The 21,653-nt window shown below is 42.7% G+C and overlaps 1 protein-coding gene across 2 annotated transcripts in view; it reads left to right on the forward strand.

Moving 5' to 3' along the window:
* The window catches only part of SPATA7 (spermatogenesis associated 7), a 408,620-nt gene that overhangs the window by 174,396 nt on the left and 212,571 nt on the right, over positions 1-21,653 (forward strand). For both annotated transcript variants that reach the window (XM_069208136.1, XM_069208137.1), the window contains exon 8: positions 13,533-13,590. In XM_069208136.1, coding sequence (XP_069064237.1) covers positions 13,533-13,590 — 58 coding nt within the window. The remainder of the gene's footprint in view (positions 1-13,532; positions 13,591-21,653) is intronic.

Consider the following 21,653-nt stretch of genomic DNA (forward strand, 5'->3'; position numbering starts at 1 on the left):
GCTCCAAAAAAGGGTTTGTTTTTGTTTTGGCAGCAAGACCATAGATCAGAATTCAAAAGGAACTCCATTCTCGGGACCTTTGCATTTTGCAAAAATGAATAATAATTCTATTTTTATGTCTGGCTTTAGACTGGCCAGCTGATGACAATGGTGTTCAGTCACCATTTAGCTCTGGAGTTGATCCAGTGTTAAAATATGTGAACTCAATCAAGTGGCACAAGGAACTTGTTTAAAAAAATTATTTTCCGATCAGTTTGTCAGAAGCAAAGGGAGATACTGACGTGCCAGAACAACAATATGTGTGAGCCAAGACAAGCATCAATATCTGAGCCTTTTTTTATTTCTCCATAAGACTTATTCTTTTCATAATTGGACCGATCAGTTGTTTTAAACGTAGGTAGTCTCTGCACAGAACCTTCCAACAGCCAGTGCAAGATGAGTATAGCTCCTATACATCATAGCACGGACATACTGCATGTCACTAGTGTAATGTATGATGTGCTTTTTAAGAAGACTAGTAAGCAGCGTAGAAAGTCAGCAGAAGAATGTAATTTGAATATTACTGTATTACCATTGATGAGAGTAGATGTGATTTAATGCACTGTTCAAAACAAATTTAGATGTTTCCTCTGCTGTTAATTATCTTGATTCAGAGACTGTTGCCAGAGTGCCAATTATGCAGTTTGCAGATGATTCCTAATTGCATTTGCAAATGCCAACAACATTTGAGACATCACACAGTATTACAACATATACCTCATGTGAATAGAGCAAACTATGGTAACCTCAACGATAATCCCTAATCTTAGAATAAAAGAATAGACAGTTGAACTGAGCAGAGTGCCTGATCTCAAAATAAACGATGTACTTTTTTGACTGTTGCAAAAGCAATTTTAATAAATTGCTTGATCCAGACAGCCCATTCGATTGAGTCAGAACCACAGTCTGTACACGGAACTGCGCATTTTGACTGCTGCATATCAAAATCACTTTATTTTTTGTTTTTTGACATCATCAAACAGTAGTGCTTCAGAGGACTTTGCAGAGTATCTTGTGCTTCTAATGGATACTTCTAACCGCAGATGTCCTGTTTTTTAAATCTCTCCAAGCACCACACTGGATTTGGAAAACTCTGCAGTAGCTCCTTTGCATTGTTTGGTGGTGCCATTGGCCTCCATGATGACGCTGAACGTGATGACACAGTCGCATACAGGTACCACATTTGTGCATTAGCTCAGCAGTTCCTCTTTTTCCTCGCCCTTTACAGACCTGGAGCTCTACTCTCAACTTGTATTATTAAAACAAATGCCCTGTCAGTGTGCAGGGATGTCTCTCCACCACCCAAAACGAAGGGGTTTAAGATGTAGTGCACTTGCGGAAAACACATGGTAATGGGCTGACATGGCATCCGTCTTTGGTGCCTCAGCATCAAACAATTCTTCTGGCCCTGCTAAAAATGCTCTTTGGATACATTTGAAGACCACCAAGGAATAAGAAGCAAAGGTTTATGTCACTAAAACCAAAAAAACTGGTCTGTCCCAGTCCAATTCACAAGGCTGTTTCCGGTCCTGTTGCCATTCCTGAGTAAGTCCAGGATTCGATCAAACAGTAGGTCCAAACATAAACATAAGAAGTCAAAGCAGGGTTCAACTCTTTCAATGCACTCTAACATTTGGAAGACATTGCATAGTTGGCGATCCAAGAGACTAACTGTAACTCTGAGTGTAAAATCACATTCTGAGCAGGTCTTCTCCCTGGAACTGATGTGCCACAGGTTGCTGGGGCTGTTGTTGATTTAGCAGCAGAATGAGGCCATCAAGGAGGTCCTGCTGCAGCTCTATAAAATCGTCCTGATTCCTCTGCTGCATCTCCGCAACCCATGGATCCACTGGGCTTCAGTTGACCTTCACTAGTAGGGAATTCCCCAGTACTGACAAACCTTATTTGCTTTGAGCCTGGGCCTCTGCCGACTCAAGGCCACTCTGCTGGTGCGGGAAGGCCACAATGACAGAGGTGAAGGTTCAGGAACACAACTGAAGTTTATCAACTGATCCAGAGCTGGCTTTGGCGAGAGCTTACTCCATATGCACTAGGATGACTCCCCATCCTGCTTGCTTGTCTACCCTGTCAATATTACAAGAGATTAGAGTCCATTTTTGGTTCTGTGTCGGATGCCATCAAGGGGCTTGAACATGCTCCCCACAATAAGGATAATAATGAGGTGGCAGGTAACATATTCCCTTATTATGCTGATGCTGGCCTGTATCCCGTTCTTTAGAATGCCAGTGGCTTGAACACTTCACGTGGGACTAAACTGAATTCTCCATTGGGTCATCCTACTATTTAGAATCTTGGTTCTGACAAGTGACTTGGGTCTACTCACAGACTAAAGAATATAGTTACCTACATTCTTGTTTATGGGGGTCGCATTCCTCAATGTGGGTATTGTTTAGGAAGGTGTTCCGTTCTGCTTCTCTTGGAAGGATCAGTGAACCATCTCTGCTGGGCCCCACTGGGACAGCATGTGCCAACTGCTTTACACTTTTCACATCTGGCTGTAGTTGGTTGAGCTGCTTCACAGCATGTCTTCTTGGCCTTGCTGTTGATTGTAGGTTGAGGGCTTCTGCACAGAACGTTGAGCTGGTTCATGCAGACATCTTTGAAATTGGTTAGAATACACAATAGTTTAGTTCAGACTCGGTCCTTTGAGAATCCAGATCCTTTGCTTTTAGTTTAGTTATATTCCAGGCCAGATAATTCCTTAGGAGGTGATATTTCCTTTTAAGTCTCTTAAGGTGTACTTACTTTATCATCTGTTCTGCTCGTGACATTCCCACTCCATTATGGCTAGGTAAACCGTTCCGTTCTTTTTCTGGCCTCCTGTAAAGGGGTACCTTTCACCTTCACAACAAAGTCTGCAGTTCCACTCTTGACTCCCACCATCTACCACATGACAGTGCTACAGGAACACTAATGAGAGGATCTCTGCCCAGCACAAGGCCTAATTGGGTTTCTAAAGGGGCTTTGTCTGCTCTGTTCCCACTTCATTCTAGTTTTCCTCCCTTCCATTTTCTTTACCTCATCTAAACCTCACATTAGTGGCAGATATGTCAATTCCAGGCTGGCGGGGTCACTTGAGTGAAGTGGAAGTCAGAGGTTCGATTTCCTGACTGCTAGGCAATACAATGTGATCCTGCAACAAGCAGATCAGTGTGGAGTCCTGTTCCCTCTGTGTGGCGTCTCTTTTTTATTTTTTTTTCAGAACAGTATTACAAAAGGAGGCACTTTACATGATAGCCGAGCAGCAAAATACATTTTTGTTGATGCCCCTAGTAAACTATAACAACAAGGAGGGTCCAGCAAAAGAGTGGACAGGGCACCTATTAAGTCTGTCAAATCAAATATCCGCTTCAGAAATCAATACTAAACCCTCAAGGGCAACCACAACCTCTCTCGCAATGGTCCTGCACACTTTTCACTACCTGGAGCGTACAGAATTTAGAACTGCAAAATGTCAGAATGTGAAGAGCTTTAGTATCACATATAATAAAAACATCTAATTATATCATGAAGAGACCGATTACTCATCATATACCTATCAACTTTGTTCAACCTCTTTTACCACGAATGGGGAAAAAAATAAAATACAGTGCAAATTATAAAAATAAATCTTTTTACATAAACAAATAATTAAAACCAGCAAAGGGTACAAATACACAAGACAGCCTTCATATGTCTTTGTCTTCACTAAATAATTTGAATCTTAATTCAGGATACATAATGTACACAAATAATTATCATCTATTGTATCCCACAGTTTCCCAGATTTAGTGAAAAAAAAATCAGTCAACTCATTTCGGTGGAATATTAAGATGTATCCACCTTCTCAGGAAAAAATCATCTTCCAGATTTACAAACATGAAAACCTTTTATGCTTCAATGATCCTATTCGGGGTCTATCTCCATGTGTTGAAATCCCACTTGGCATGATAGCCCAATAATATTAGAGTTTAAATTTCAAAGGCAAAAAAGTAATCAACTGATTTGTATGGTCTGGCGACGTTTGCACTCATATAAGACTTCGCCTCCAGGGTGGGGTCTCAATCTTATGCTATGTTTAAAACCATCTCAGCTATGAGGTATGGCATACACGTTGAAAGGAGCCTGTTTCCTTAGTTAGTAAGCTCATCTAGTCCCTTCTGCCTTTGTTGTAGCGCAGTCGCCAACCCGCCTGACCGCATGTGATTTTTGTGGTACTAAATTCTGGATGCTTCAGGTAGTGAAAAGTGTGCAGAACTATTGCAAGAGAGGTGTGTGATTGGTTCTGGTTGCCCTTGAGTGTTAAGTATTGATTTCCCATGGGAAGGTTTGATTTGATAGACTAATGCGTTACTTGCCAAACTGTAGATTGTGACCTTGGTGGGTCACGAAAGTAAGAGGAATGAATAAAGATGCCTTTAAATTATGTGTTTAACTTGTCACAATTTCCGTGATTCTCATCACATGTCAGGCTGCTTTATTCTTACTAACATGGCGGGACTGGTGTTTAATTTTCTTTCTCTAAATGCAAAGAGAGAGGAGTTTTTAAAGTTAATTGTGTGTCTGATGTAATTTTTTGCAATACACAGCACAATGTAAGTACATATAAATGAATTGTTTGCATCCAGCAGTTAGGAATGCAAAAATTAAGCTATTTATATTTTAATTCTGATGTGTGCTAGAAACAGAGAGAATCCAAATCAATACAGTTACTTGGTGATGCGCCACTGATAAATATTCACAGAAACCGGATTTTTCACACATCATAATTTGTGGGTTGCAAAGGTTTGTGTTGTAAAAAGTTGGTCATGGTTCTAAAACGTTTGGGAACCACTGCACTAATATTTATTTGACCACATACATCGCAATTGGTTGATTTACTTTGGGATACTCCTAGGGATACTTCTAGGTGTTTGCACTTTTTTACTTCGTGTCATGGGTTTTATTTTCTCACCTTCCATATAATTTGTGGTGTTTTTGCACTTGGCTTTTTTCTGAACATTTTATTTTGAAAGAAAAGAATCATCAGTCTTGCTTTTGCACCAAATCAGAGAACATTCTGGGAGCATTATACGTAGCCTCATATGTTAAACTTTTCAAACGTGTGTACTTTCTTTTTTTTTTTTTTTATATATACATATAACAATATGTTTTGGGCGTCAGGCTATAGGAATTAGACACCCCAAACCTCCAGAAAGAGTAGATTGACCGAAGGTAAGTACGACCAGGAGTGCCTGCAACAATTAATCAAAAGTCCTGTAGGTGCCACATTGCATATCCAGGGGCAAGAGCATGGTCTTGGGAAGCCATCCTAGCACCCCATCCACAAATCTGCGAATTCAGCCACTACCACTTAGTCATTGTCACTTAGGTGACTCTCAGGGCTTCTGTGATTCCCACCTCCTTCCTTCAGCCATGCTTAGACATGTCTGCTGAAGAATTTGGGCGCCAGTTTGGGGTCCATGAAAAGATAAATTTTTCTTTCTATCGCAAAGCAGAGCTTTACGGAGATGGAGATACGGTTACCTTAATACAACTCTTCTCCAATCTCTCTCATCAGCCAGAGAACCAAATCTGGGTCCTTTAAAGTACATAAATCGGGCGGTGAAAAGCAGGCAAATCTCCCAGAAGCAGATGTGGTCCCAAGGAGCGGTGCACCCTCTCCACTGAAAGTATCAGTGTGAACTCCTCCCTGGTGAACAGTGATTGCAGCATGCTTTCTATGAACATTTCCATGTGCTCAATAGCTGTGGATTCTGGTAGTCCCAACATTCATAAGTTGTTGTGACGGGATCGCTCGTCAAGATCTTCAATTTTACTCTTAATTAGCAAGAACTTTTTCCATGCGCAACAGCTACTTGTTATTAGTAGTTGTCATCTTCCATATCAGAAACTCAATGCTCAAGCTGGTGATTACCATTCTTATGCTTATCCAAACATTTTTTTCATGTGGTCGATCCTATTGGTTAGTGAGTCAATTTGAAAGTCTATTGTGGCAAAGCTGTGCTTCACATCAGTTTGCAGGCCATGCAAATCCTAGTCCGACATCAGCTCTGCTAATTGTCCTGCCTGAGATGATTCAGGAAGGGTGTCTTAATTTGTGGATCACACAGAGCGTTTTTTGTTTTTTTTTAAATAAAAAAATAGTTTAGTCTCATTCGAGGCATCTTTGCCCATCACTGCGGCCCTCATAACAAATCTGAGAGGTGGTAGCTGCGTGAGACTGCAGTCTCTCTATCCCCTTGAGTGCCTTTTCATGTCCTCTGGTGTGCTGGTCCCACCTCATTGCCAGGTACAACGGGAGAGCACGAGCAGACTAAGGGTCCACCAGCCCGGCACAGGTTACTGCTTATTCATGCAACAAGCCCCAGGCAACAGAACATGGTGAGTTCAGCTAGGTGGCACCCCAATCCACTTCCCATGCTCAGGAAATGGCTATCAACAGCACCACTGCCGGGTGAGTCTGTGCAGCACTATGCACCCAGTGGTGTGTCAATGTTATTCAATTTGACGACGGCTGCGTTCATACCCAGCTGCTTTAGGTCCTGTCTGTGCATTTGCTGCAGCCGATAGTCTCTCGGCGGCCATTGGTGGAGAACCTCATGCCATCAATGGCTCACTTGCCCCGCCCAGTGTGGTGGTCAAAAGTGGGGGTTGATCTCCTGTTGCACCCCCCCCCCCCCCCCCTCAGTTGATTAAAATAGCACCAAGCCACCATCCCTGCTGCAACATTTCCACACGTTCTTCACTCACCTGGTGGGGTCTAAGCCACCAGTCTGTTCCTTTCTCGGGCAGGCCAGAGAAGGGAGCCCAGCCACATCTCGTTTCTTCCCTATGCTACAGGAGCTCATTTGCAGCTGCACAGGCCCAGTGGAGCCAAGCAGTCTGCCCACTGGCTCAGCTCCTTGCTGTTACCTCAGTGCCCTGCGTGATCTGGCCAAGGTACTCTCTCCAACAATGTTTGCACTGATGGGCGCACATGCCCCCTCTACCATCATAAGCCTGCATTCCACAGGTTGATCAAAACTGCAGTTCTGCTTAGGCCCAGTTCACCGCTGCTAGTCTCATTTCTTGGTCTGCCATTGCACCCGAGAGCTGGGGATCAGCACACTGCACTTCTCCGTGTCCATGAATTACTATCCCCCGGTGCTGGCAAGGAGATCGGTATGTTCGGGTCAGGATTGCTGGTGGATCTTTAGAATGTCCTGCATAGCCTAGATCGCAGGCAGCCACTTCTGGGCTAGATCTCTGGCGTCCAACAACCAGCTGCCTAATTAATATTCACTAGGTAAGTCATTCTGTGATTTCCTATGACTAGAGATTTTGTGATATGGCCTATTAGTACATAGGATGTATAGCAGAATCAGATGCAGGTTGCAAATAGCTGGGATGCAATCTGCAACCACTATTTGCTGCCTGTCTCTTTGTACACCTGACCCCTAATCTCTCAAAGGGGCTTAGCATGAAAATGCAAAGCTGAAAATTGTAATTTCTGTACAATTTTAGTAATTCCTGTGTTTAATTAGGCAATACTTGTCTGACTCGCCTTCTTAATAATGAATGCATGACTTTGTCTCCCCAACATGCCTCTGAAAGGTGGACATAGCTTGGGAGCAACTAGCAACATCCATCTTTAGCTTACCACTCCTTTACTTTGTTCACCAGCATAACTAACACCTTTTTCCTCCATGGTCCATCTACATGCCCCATTGTCATCTCACATGTCCTCTGATAGGCCACAACATCAGTGAGAAAGATGAGTTTCTCTCTCTCCTCTGACACCCAGTGACATGACGGCATGAGCAATTGTGAATAGGGCTCTCAAGAGTCAACATTAGCCCCCTCCAATCCTCATACTAAATTATGTTAAATAGCTTGTTCCTAATGGTTGGACTTGTCCATGTCAACAATTGCAGTTTTTACCTCGACCACCAGTGGCTTATAATGGCCAGATATTTTATTCCCATCGGTCACTTTCTTCATGGACAATAAGTACTTTTCCCTGGACACACTGTTGTACTTCAAAGCTTATTATATTTTCCACTGAAATTTCCCAAACTCAGTAATGTGTTCTGTCCTTCCTGATTCCCAAATACTTTGTTTCCTTCATTCAGTTTACTCATAGACAATAATTCCTCCTGGTCCCTGAACAGATTGTTGGCCTTCAAATGTTATTATTTTTTTCACAGCCAGTTCCCAAACTTAGTAATGTCTTCTGTCCTTTTTGTCCGCAAGAAACCCTGAGTCTTGTGTAGAGTCACCATTGACAACCTCTTCCTTGCACCTCTCCTCTCCTTCTCTGCCCCCTCATGGCACCACTGTGACTGACAAGTCTGTGCTCTCACACCTATCCATACCCATGCTCTCACGCAGTCATGTTAAGCCTGTTAAACATGTGCTCTAACTCACTGACAGCAACCATCCCAAAGCAACTTCCTTTGGGTATTTTTACTACCACCACACATCTCCATAACCTCAAGTCTTACTCATGGTGTTGCATCACACAATTGTATTATTGCTGTATATCTTGACATAATCTCATATACTTCTATGAATCTGCCTAGTTCAGCTGCAGCTGAAACAACTCCCCCTTCAATGAACGTGTTCGCTTCTCCACTTTAATCCTTGTCTATGACATTCACTGTGTTTGAGGAATTAGGTCACTGTTGAGATGAGCCTAAAATCCTTGCTGTGGCAAAGACTGTTACCCTTTTAAGTGTCACAAAGCAACCTGTATCTCTGCTTTAAGAGCCCCCTTGTTAGAAACTGGGTCTCTAGTTGGCAGAGGTATGCATCCTGTCAACCAGGGACCACAATCCTTGTCGGGGTAAGTCTCACACACACCCTAAATTAACCTGTGCTCGCCGGCTGATAGCTTGGCGCAGAGTAGTCAGGCTTAACTTAAGAGGCAATTTGTAAAGTATTTGTGCAACACCTCATTATGGTAACACAGTGAAAGATACCACAAAAAGGCTCCACACAGGTTTAGAAAAATAGAGCATATTTATCTAAGTAAAATAACTTGGCATGACAAAAATCCAATCAGTAGAAGTTGAAATATGAATTTTTAAAGATTAAATCAAAAATACTGCGTAGGAGTCACTAGCAGTCAAAAGGTTACTTGAGGTTAAGAGGGACCGGTGCAAAAACAAAGTTCAGATTGACCACGATGGAGGGTAGGCCAGCTAGAGAACCCATGCAGAGTCTGTTGAAACAGTACCTTTGATGGAGCAAATCGTCGTCGTTGAGGGCATGATGCGTCTGTTCCGATCCTCACAGTCTGATCCTGTATCAGCATCCAACTCAGTTGAAGTGAATGCAATGCATTGTCATCAAGCCACGCAGAGTATTGTTGTCAGGCCGTGCAGGCTGTGAATCCAATGTTGTCACACAGCCTCAGCATTCAAGGAGCAATGTAGTGGGATTTCTCAGGCACTTGAGGTGATGTGTCGGTTTTTGCAGAAATTAGCTGCAGAACCCACTTCTGAGCCCCACGACTGGAGTGGGCACCTCAGGCAAGGGTAGGACTCACAGATGGCAGAGTCCCGCAGCACCAGGAGAGTTGCAGGCAGTTTTTGATGTCGCTGAAACTTCAGAAAAACAGGGGGCAAGGCAGCAAGCCCTTGCAGTCACTCTGGGTTCACCAGGATAGATCCAGTCCTTGTCCTCAGCAGGGCAGACATCAGCAGGCAGCAGGGCCGCTCAGCAAAGCAGAGAAGCAGTTCCTTGGAACAGTCAGTCCAGGCAGAGTGGCAATCCTTACAGCTCAGCAGCTTTCTTCCCAAGTCCAAAACGGTACTGATTTAGTGGGGTTAGAGACCCAGTACCTATCCCCAAATGTGCCTTTGAATGGGGGTGACTTCATAGCAGCTCCTTGAAGTGCACAGAGATCCTTTCTTCCTAGCCCTGGCTCCAGACTACCAGTAGGGGGTAAGAAGCCGTTTGCAGGTGACAGTCACTTCCCTATCGAAGTAGAAGTTTTAGCTCTCCACTACCCTTCTGGCCCAGGAAGGCCTATCCAAATGCAGATGAGTCCTTTGACACACTCCCCCTTCTTGTGTTTGTGGCTGTCTAAAGGGAATGCACAAAATGTAGTTATCACCTATCCCAGATGTATAATAGAGAAAGGTTGCAAGGCACATAAAGCATTAAGAGCAGAGAAAGACCCACTTTCTGAAAGTGGCCTTTCTAAAATAGTAATGTCAAATTGTCTTTATTGGTAAAGTCAGATTTATCATTACCATTCCAATGATCTGAAACATGATGTAGCTACTATTTTCTGATCTGGTATTACAGCTTAAAAGAATATTAGGGAATTCCCAATGCTGGCCAATGAGAGGAGTAGGTCTCACAGTAGTGAAAAACGACTTGGGAGTTTTTCACTACAAAGACATGTAAAACTTAAACGTATATGTCCTGCCTTTCACTTACATAGCTGCCTGCGTTATGGGTCAGCTAGTGACTACTTTGTGGTGACTTGTATGTAATAAAAGGAATTAGGCTTTGAATGCTAAACTGCAAATGCAGTGAAATTGCGCACACACATGCTGTGCAATGACAGGCCTCAGACAAGTTTACAGGTCTACTTAAGTGGGTGGCTCCTCAGTGCTGCATGCCCACTTGTAGTATTTAATTTACAGGCCCTGGGTATATGGTATACCACTTTACAAGGAGCGTACACGCAAACTAGTGTAAACCAATGTTGCCATGTTTAGAGAAGAGAGTACATGCACGTTAGCAGTGGTTAGCATTGGTAAAGTGCTCAGAGTCCTAAATCCAACAAGAAACAAGGTCAGAAAAAGAGGAGGATGAAGACAAAGAGTTTGGGGTAACGTTGCCAAAAAAGGCAATTTCTAACAGCCCTCTATTTGGTAAATCCAGGCCTTTTTCCCCCCATGCCAGACTTCTGGGAACATGAAAATATAAAATGTTCCAGCTGTACCCTAGCAGTTCCCTACAGGTCTAAGATATATGCACCCTAGCCTCACAAAGAACAAACCCTCCTTCCTCAAGACCTTCAACACAGGCAACAGTGACTGAATTACTGACATTGGGAAGTGTCACTTTTAGGAGGAAAAAAGTGAACAGTCAAGAAGAGGAAGGCATACTGATGCAAGCCTGTGGAGGAGACAAACACTGGCAGAGTAACCCTGAACGAGTGCATCTGATTAAAGTGCACCCTACACCTCAGGAGTAAGAAGATGTGACTTTGTCCCCCAAGTGTGTGCACTGATGAAAGGAAGTGGGAGTGGCAACAACAGTCAGCAGGGCCCAGCCAAGGAGATACAGGTTATGGGTGGAGTGCAGCAGATGTAAATCAGCAGATAAGAGTAGCTGCATCCCTATCCACTTTTGCCCCAGCATTGGTCTTGAGAAGTGTATTTTACTGCCTCGGTAGGTTGATGCTAGAGTGATGCTTCTATATGTTCCCATGAGCTTGGAGAAAGGGGGATTGGACATAACAGTAGGTGTCCGTAATTCACCATAGTGACTATTTTACTAGGAGTCCTTTGCCTCCCTCACCTTCCTCCAGGCAACCCTTCGGCCTAACGCTCTATTTTCAGTGTGGCTTCTGGCTGTACTTTTCATGTGAACTGGGTATTGGCAGCATAAGCAGCAGGTGAACGGTAGCCTGGTCTGGGCGTTGCTGAGTTGGATACTGACACCTACTCTTCAAACGGGGGTGTAATGCAGGCCTCCTTTCAACTCAAGGCTAAGGGTATCTTTGAGATGTGGGAGTCTCAGGGGGCCCTTACCACATTCTTAGTGGATGGGGTCCTGTTTCTTTACACCTCTGCCTCCAAAATGTTAATCTACTTTGTGCTGGGCTGCAAAAGAATCCCTTTCTGTGGTGTGCGCGCCCGTGAATCTGGAGGAAGGGAAACCAAGAACCACGAGTGCAAGTCAATCACAGCTAAATTCACAAAGATTTTAGCAGTGACTGACTTATGAATTTCTAAGAGTAAGTCATTCTGTGTCGTGGAATTTTTTTTGTGAATTGAGCAACTGTTCTATAGTTGATAAAAGTATGAAGTGTGTACACAGGGCTTTAAGTGGGATGAAAACACTGGTGGGGGGGGGGGCTCTTGAAGGGGCTTGGCGTGTATGATTAAGGGCGTGGCTTTAAAACAGGTAAGTTAAAAATCTGTGGTTATCATAGGGTGCCGCCCGACTGGCATTTTGATGCTTCTTTCTGCCATTGCATCCAGGTATATAACACAACAAATTACTACCTACAACAAGCCAGGACTACTGGTTTGTCAATGGTTCTTAGCATAAGATAAATAAGTAACAACAATGGCTTAGTTGTATACATTGTTGAAAATGCTTTTTGAAATGATGAGACTGTGAAAGAACCATAACGAGTCTCTTCGAAGTTACATCGGAGGCAGTGAAGGGCGGTACTGCTGCCTAGTTAAGATTTTTTTTTTTTCACCCTGAGGGTGAGGGTAAAAATGGAGACCCCGATAGGGACTCGTCTCAGCACCTGCTGTTTAGAATTGCCGATGCTCAGTACCGACAGGACCCGGCCCACTTAAAGCCAGAGGATTGCTTACACCAGGACCATGCCTTAAAGCTGTTTTGTTCTGAAAACATGTTGGTGTTTTAAACTTACTGGAGTGGCCTTCCAGTAAGTTTGATCTCCGAGCATTTTTTGATTTTTCCTTTAGTTTAGATTTTGTTTCCGCCTTTGTTGTACTAAACTTTTCTACCGTTTAGTGGTTTCAGTAATTAGCAGTTGTCTTTATATTTCATTGGCTCTTTTCCTGCACAGCTACGTCTTGCTCAACAGTTTGTGTGAAATCTGTGCAAACATTTACCTGCACATTTGCCTTTTCCTTATCACCCCCCCTCTTGGACTATGAGACTAACTCATAGGATGGGTCTCAAGTCGTAGTAGTCTACATTTAGTGGTGACAGTGGTTATTTGATGTGTTCCATTTCGAGCTGGCTTTTAGTTGGTCTGCTTCCGTCTTATGATTGACCCAGATGGCTAGGGTCTGCCATTTTGAAGATGAAATTTCGTCTTCATAATGGTCTTCTATACAGATGAAGCTATTGTTTGAAATGTCATTGTCTATTCCACATCACTTTGGAGAGCTGGGAAGTGCCAACCAAGCATTTTATAAGGGACTTTATGGACACTACTCCATGTTGTGAGTGTTTTTTTATTTTTATTTTGTTTTTTAACACACTTTTGTTTTCCTATTGTAAAAACCTTTACTTTTGCTGCCAGTTGTTAGTATTGAAATCACTTAATAAATGTTTTTGCATTGTTCAATGTGAAACGCACTAAGCTTTTACTTATGCAAATAATTATTAATACATATTTGTAACATATTTTAGGAAAGAATGCAATTGACACCTTTCTCGATACATTCCTTGAAAGATTTTTTTTATCTTTTATTTGAATGATTTCTTTTGAAGCATCTTTGTGTTGGTTTTTATGTCTCTCTTACTGTTAACGCTAATATGTGTATGTTTTTCTTAAGGCGGCCTGAAACTCCTTCTAAGAAAGATGCTACTCAGTCCCAAAGAAAGAGACAGCAGGTATGTGTAAACACCACTTTGTTCGATAACATTTATTTAGAAAAAGATCCTTGTGGTCAATACCAGGCTTGTTTTGGCTACATATTGTTACTATGTAACTCATCCCAGACCCCCAAAGCCTAACAGCGTGTTAAGGAATTGACAATAGAGCTAATGACAGTCATTGAGAGAGACCATTTGTTTTGGTTGGGAAAGAAATAAGTAAGGTATATTCCTCAGGCAGGGTATATTCTGCCTCGGTACTTGAAGCAATGCACCAACCTTTTAGGTATTATACGGTAAAACTTGTTAATGGGATTGCATTCGAGGTATATTATGGCGTGAATCTGTTATGGGCTCGTTTTCAGTGCATCATCCTGCCATCTAGTGGTTGAGTTTGGAATGCTAACTTGTTTTCAATTACTTCAGATTGTGTAAATTGGACACCTGGCCCACAATGAAGAAGACTCAGACCCGACTGAGCCGCCCATGTTCACATCATGCTGAGATTGTCTAACTCTGGAAACAGATCGCGGTTGTGTGCTGCTAGAGCTCACGTGATAAATTCCTTTTATAAAAAACATAAACACAAAAAGGAAGCCTCCTGAGAAGAGGGACTTTGGGTCAGTCCCCTTAAGCCATTGGATTTCCTGCACTGTTCCTTGTTTGTGATTGCTTAGATGGGCTGTCCGTCAGTCACAGAGGTCCTCTTGGAAGTTACATTGTCCCGTTGAGTTTCCGTTTAGGATTTGGTGATAAGCATAAAGTAGTACTTGCATCTGTCACAGTCAGCGATGAAATATTCTCACCACCCGCCCGTCCTCGTGGTATTCCACCACTGCCTACCTCCCCTGGCCACAACCATCCTAATATGTGTTTCCTGATTTTGATGCCACCCGTGCTTCTTTCAATGGAGAGCACCTGGCTTCAGTGACATGATGCAGTTGCCACAGAGTAATTAAACCAACAAATGGTGGTCCTTGCTCTTTAGAGGACAAATTCTTTGGTGCCACAAATAATTACACGCAGTACAACTTGGGCCGATAATATTCAGAGCTTTGGAAGATCACCTGCTGCTGTTTCCAGGCCGATGCCGAAATATAAATTTTGTGTTCCTTCCAACTTTTCTATTCTTGTCACTTGCGGGCGCCTGTTTTCTTAACCACTACCATCTGGTTAGGAAGCACACAAGATTTCAGGAGAAACAATCATGAAGCAAACTCAAGTGGACTACTCCAGGAGTGAAGGAATATCTACAGCATGACAGATGATCGACAAAGAATATATATGAAATATATATTTGAAACATATATGTTATATATGTTTCAAATACAATATTTACAAAATATGTGTAATCTTTGCATTGCATGAGACCATATCCCTACTGGATTTAAAGCTTATGAGCTTCTCAAAGCCTATCATTATAAAACTGGCAATAGAAGTGTGGGAGCGCATACTTGAAGGCGCTGGGACACACAGCAGCTGAGAAGTTGTCAACCGATAGAGTAAGTCCGACATGTTTTGAACTCTGGAAAAGAGCACTACAACGTTCAAGAGTTGAAGGCCAAAGGGACATATTTTGATTTGGAAAAAGATGGTATGTTTGAGAACCGACTCATAGATTTGCACAAAATTCCTGGTAGTAAATGTGAGAGTTAAAAATTCCTTATATCAAATTTCAATGGATTCTAGAATTGGGACCTAATTGAACTTTCCAAGCAGTACAGCGCTTGGGAACTTCAAAAATATAAAATCATGTAGGCGGCAGCGTGAGGAATTTAGGCTGGCTCACACTGAGATCTTTCAATACTTGAAGCTCAGACATACCCTAGTGTAATATGTGAAGAATGGAAGTGATGTACATGACAGGTCCCCTTTTACAAATTGGATAATATCTAGATCCTTTAAGAAATACAGTAAACTGTTCATCATTGTTGCAGTGGTGGCGTTATGTGTTGTGGCCATGCTGTGTGGCATCCTTATCCCTCCAGACATTGAGTCATGGTGCTCAAATATGGACTATTGTATGAATGCTAAAAGAGCAATCTATACCAGCTGGTTTGTCTTCAGATATTTGGATAGGTGTTGGGACCATGGGTTAGCCATTATGGGCTACATTGATTAAACATTGAGTCGCTGACCACTCTTTTGATTCTTGACTGTTGTTTGGTCATACTCCTGGACCAGCATTCTTGTCAATGTGGTGTACAGATTGGTCATTGTTGACTTTTTGGGTGCAAGCTTGCTAGCTTAAACTAAATTGTGGGTTGCGGTTATCTCTCGATGTATTTCAACCTTATTGTTCTGTGTCCTTTCATCTTCAAGGAGAAATACATTTTAAAAAGCAATAAAAATGATTTGAAAACTCCTGCAGCGAAAAAGAGACGACTATTCTTTAGGGCAAAACAAACATTCAAACAGAAACATGGAGACAACACTGGTCTTGATACCGCATCATGCCATCGACCACGAAAAACAAATATCTGCCTCAGTTCAGAATTGTCCACATCATTACAAGCACCTGGATATCCTGATGGTAAAGTAGATATTAGTTTCAAGCTGAAGATTCCATCTTCATGAAGATTCCATGTGCAAATCCAACACACTTTGAAATAGTTCCTCCAAATTTTAGAAGAGACTACCATGTTGAACTTCCTTCTTTAAGCAGCATTTGTACCTAACCAGATTCATCTCTCTGTAGACCAGGCAGCTCTGCAGGATTTCTGAAGTGACTGACGTAACTACCCTGCACGTCACCATGGCCGTCATGTAGAGCATCTGCCCCAGGTGTGTTTGACTTGGAACATTCCAGGTGGGACATGTGAGATCAAGTCAGCAGAGCATCCACCACCCATAATCCAAAGACATCATGCACGAAAATACAGTAATCTATTGGGAGATTATTTCTAACACCTGCTGACACAGGTTTTCACGTGCTCATTTCTGTCACCATTGCAGTGTTGCAAAGGCGCTGAAATTCTCAGTGACCTGTGAGTACTTTGTTGTGGTCTTCTTTTGCCTCCATAAATTTGTTTAAAGTAATGCATTTTCTGCCACATTGGAACGCTGACTCCAGTGGCCTCTATTTACCAAGTTAGTAATATAATGTTTATCAGTTAATAAAAAACATACACCTACGCTCAGCACAGCACCATAATGCACATCACACATTAAAATCAATAAAACATGCACAAATAACATTCTGATACCATAAATCATTAAAATCCAGTTACACCCATGGAGGTAATGCATCGGGCCGTGTTCAGGTATTGTGCATGAACAAGTACATTCAATAAAAGTGCCTAAGATATAAAGTTAAAAGATTCTTTATATGGCAGAATAATTATCTCCCCGGCGGTTCATCCTAAGCTGAAAATGCGTGAGAAAGCAAAGTATCAAGTGCAAAAATGCATGCATCACAAACTTGGTTTAGCGGGAAAGGTGATTAATAAGCTTTTTACCCCTAGCAGCCTGCCATGACAACATCAGAACTCCACTTCAGATTTCCTGCTTAAACCCACTAATTAGGGTACTCAACCCTTAGAGCCCTTACAGCCTCCCTCTCTGTCATATTACACACAGATGCTGCCACAGTATACCCCCATTGGGCCCATCAGCCTTGGCATCTGTGACCCTAATTTAGGAAATGGAGACACAATGTTTCCCTCATGGAGCCCATTATCACTGACTTCCACGGGCCCGGTTTGAGGCACATAGTTCTTGTTAATAAGTTCTATAAAAATGTCCAGGAATTGCACTAGCTGGATATTAAGCATCATGTTCCTAGTGTCCAATAATTGAAGTACTGTCGATCTGCACGTTCTTATCCCCAACACTCTAAATTCTTTCCTCAGCAAGCACCTCCGCTGTTCACCCATGGCTGGGCAGATACAGAGAATGAGCAAAAACATCTCATTGGACTGGTGACACAAGCGACATCGAGTTTCCCTGCTAGGATTGCTTTATTGCCATTTTGGTGCAAAGTCTAAAGTAGGAAGCCCTCTTAGTCTTCATCTTGGAAACCTTTGCTTCACCTTCAGGATGCATGTTGCTTCCAAAAGTGGCTGGGTGTTTTGAGTGTCATAGGACTTCAGCACTAGTCTGGCTACTGCTTCTTTGTCTTCTAGTCAGCTTTGCAACCTGATCCTTTTATTTACTAGCCTTTTAAACTCTTGTGTCGTTGTATCCAGGCTCCAAAGATCGCCCAACCCAAGCTTTTCTATACTCTCTTCCAAATACATTTTGTATAAGCCTTTTCCTCTTTGCAGGTTAATTTTGGTTTAGACCAGATTGGTTAGAATGCCCTTTACAGCACATCTCAGTTTGTGGCAGCATTCTATGAACGCTCCAGGCCTAGTGAGAAACTGTTTTATCAGTGAAAACTCCAACCTAACGAGCTGGTGATGCAGATTTTGGCAGCCGGAAGGCTTGCTTGTATGCTTTTACCACCTTTTTATCCAGTATATCACTTTCCCTCCTTAAGAGAGGGTTGGAATCAACTTTGCCTTCATTATTTCAGCCAGTGGCCCGAGGTTGTGACTTGAATTGTTTTGCCAGTCTAAAAAATGCAAAGTTTAACACTAGGGTCTTTTCCTTGATCTTTCTCTTTAGAAGGCAAACATGGCGCTGGATTCAATCTTGACTCCCAGGTAGAAGTACCCCCAATTTTCCACGATTAATGTTCCATTAAGGCACCATTTATGCTGATTCAGGATCCATCGATTTAGCAAGACCATCTTCGTTTTCTTCAAGTTGATTTCAAGCCCATTGTCCTCAGCATATGTCAGCAGGTGATCAATCACCCTTTGCAGACCTATCCTGGTGTTGCTGAGGAGGAGCAGGTCATCTGCTTACAGGATGTTCGGCAGCAGTATGCCACCAAGGCTGGGGGCATGTCATGCCAAGTTATCAAGAGCCGGTGAAAGATCCAAAATGTATAAATTGAATAGAAGGGGGCAAGAACCCACCCCTGCTTTAAGATAGTCAAGGATTTTACTTCTCTTGACCGGTATGAAGCACCCCTTACCCCCCCAAACCTTGATTTTCACCCACCTATCTATATAGAGCATCTCAATTGCTTTTAATAGGTTGTCCTCAATTCCCCACGGCAAAGCTTTGCCCATAGCTTACCGCGTGGGACACGGTCAAACACTGCTTTAAAATCTACAGAACACATGCACAGTGGTGTGCGGGATGTTTGCGCTCGACTGAGAATTAGACCCACTCCCATGAGGTTAGTTAGTGTTCCTTGTTTTTTTGTAAACCCCGTTTGTTTTAAAGTCACCCTGTTTGTATCTTGTGCCCATGCTTCTAGATTTTTGAGCAGTAGTGTTGAAAATAATTTAAGGTCTACATCCAGAAGAGTTATTAAGCAGTAGTTACTTGAAGAGGAGGCAGCGCCCCCTTTGAAGTTTGGATGTATTTTTGATCCTTTCCAGCTTCTTGGAGAGGATTGTGTTAAACATCACAGTTGGAAAGTTTGCCCACTGCGAAGTCTTTTGCGTGAAGGCAGCCTGGGGGATAGCGTTTGGGCCTGAGGCACAGTCGGGACGGGCATTCTCAATGATTCTGGTCACGGCCCGAACCGTATACTTTAGTGGCATTATTGCAGCAGCTGCTCTCTTATTCTCCGGGTGCCCTTCTGGGCCAACTGCCATTTCGTAAGATTCGGTTAAATGCGACTTCAGGTGTGCTGGCCAATCATCCTCATTAATGTTTGCATTAAAGGCCAATCTGGTGCCTTTCTTAATGTCATTAATCAACTTCCAGAACTCCTTTGAATTTTTCTGCTTTGAAGCGTAGAGGAGCTTCGCCCAGGGAACTTCCTGCTTGTGTCTTTTGTGCGGCCATGTCTCTTTTTTGAGTACTCTTCGCCCTTTTCGTAGGGAGTTCAAAAGACTCTGATTATCTAGGGTGCGTCGTAATAGCCTATATATTTCACCAAAACTGTCCCTCCTTGCGTGAACATGTTTTAGTATGACCGTGTTCCTTCTGGGTCCAATACAATCACCCTTGCTTGTGCACTTGATCGGATATTTAGTAGTCAGACAATTGGTGAAACGTTCCCAAGCGTTCATCGGGCTCAATTCATTTTGAGCGAAGAGCTTGAGGGTTTCTACGGCCTCTCCTACTAAAGTTTGTCTGTCCTTTGGGTTCCACTTTAGGCGCTTTGAGTTTTCCATGTAAGCATCTTTTTCCAGGGCCCTTACGGTCTCCAATTTGTATTTTACGGTTCCAATAATTATTTATTGTGGGTGGTGATCAGCCTGTGAGTGATAATAAAGTTTACTATGCTGGTATATCATTTGTAATTTACCATTGTGTAATCTAGGTAGGAGTCTGATTTATTGGCTTTCCTAGACCATGTTGGCGGAGTGTCGTCACGCAGATGACCATTTAGCATGATCAGTCCACCCAGCTCACATGCTTTTACCAGTTTTTCTCCCACCTTGTCCTTTCGTTTGTAACAGGGAAGACTCTTAACTGGAAGCGGGCCAGTGGCCTTGATGTGTTCCTCGCCTGACTGATTCAAGTTGAAACAAGCCAATGTGCACGGTGACATAGGTTTTTTAAAATATATGTTTTAGATACATTTGGCTGCTGTTTTGGCTTCTTCGGGTTGATGTACACGTTTACTAGCACCTGTGACTTTTACCTGGTTGAGGCGCCCAATTGTCTAGGAGCAGGAGCCAAAAGCCCGGGATCGCTCATAGGTAGTCCTGTGGCTTTTATCATTCACCAAGTGAATAGTGTGAATATTGTGGCAACATTAGTGTCTGTTCCAAGGTAACTGGGTTAAAATATCTTGGATCTTCAGTCATTACTTTCAGGAACATTATGATAACTTCAGTCAGTATTCCAGCTACTTCCTCTACAATGGTGAAACAAGTGGTTGGTCACCTAAGCACCAATAATCTTTCTTGGGCAATTCCTCATTCTTCTCTTATAGGTCTCATCCTCATAATCTTAACAATCTTAACACCCATCCAGTGCCTGTTTTAAAGGATTTTTTCCTATGAGTTTCTGATTTTAGTTATTCTGAAAGGAAGGCAAGTTAGGTTGCCTCCAATCTTTAATCCATGGGTTCCCAGACAACCACATAAGATGTTATGGACTTTCTGTTTGGGTTGGGCCTCATATTTCTGTGGTTGCCACTCATCCTGTCCTGTTTGGTTCACCTTAGAGGCATCTCCCAGATCTGTAACAAGAGCTATCCACTTTGAATTACACACTCTGTAATCCCCAGTGTGCTACTGCAAGTCCACTGTACAGGCATCCTTAATATACTCTGCCAAACGTGGCTCAGACAGGTTTTGGCAGATAGCTACATTTTCCTCCTGTGCCGTTGATTCAGTTATTTTTGCTATCACACACACCCAGGTCCCATGCTGTTATTTGAGAGTATGTTTACGGTTCATCAGGTATTAAGTGGGCGTATGCCCAGACCTCTTGACTGGGGCATTTTATTTTCTCACAAACATTCAGGTACTTTATTATCTGAATGCCACTGAGAGGCAAACGATACAGTAAACCGTCTGCCTTCTGTTCATTCAGCGTTTGCATAATTTATTCATTCAGCACTTATTGGTTCACACTCTAAAAATACCTATGCATACAGTCATGCCTATGGAGTAGTTTCCTACCAGCTTCATGGAGATTCATGAGCAGTGACTAGGGGACAAACAAGTGGCACTGGGGACAACGCCTTAATATCCAAACTGTTTCAGCTGGAGGGTTACAAATTCTGCCAAAGAGAAAGGAACATTGATAAGATTAGCGGGTGTGAAAGGGAGTTCATTTTGGGGCATCTGATTGCTAGGGGTGGGATCCACAGCTGGATAGCGATCTTTCTGTTACGTATGTCAGTTCAGCAGGGAGTTATTCATCCATGCATTAGTCCCACTGCCTTCATTTTCCTGATCTTGCTATCCTCATTTAGTGAATCCATGTTAATTGCCTTTATAACAGAAGGTCGAGGAAGATATAGTGTAACACAATTTTCATCATACTGGCAAAAAATATCTTAACTATACTTGTCTCAAGCCCTACATTTTACAGATATTGCAAAAACGTTTTAGATGTGG

The sequence above is a fragment of the Pleurodeles waltl genome, chromosome 9, assembly GCF_031143425.1.
Source record: "Pleurodeles waltl isolate 20211129_DDA chromosome 9, aPleWal1.hap1.20221129, whole genome shotgun sequence".
Classification (NCBI taxonomy): Eukaryota; Metazoa; Chordata; class Amphibia; order Caudata; family Salamandridae; genus Pleurodeles; species Pleurodeles waltl.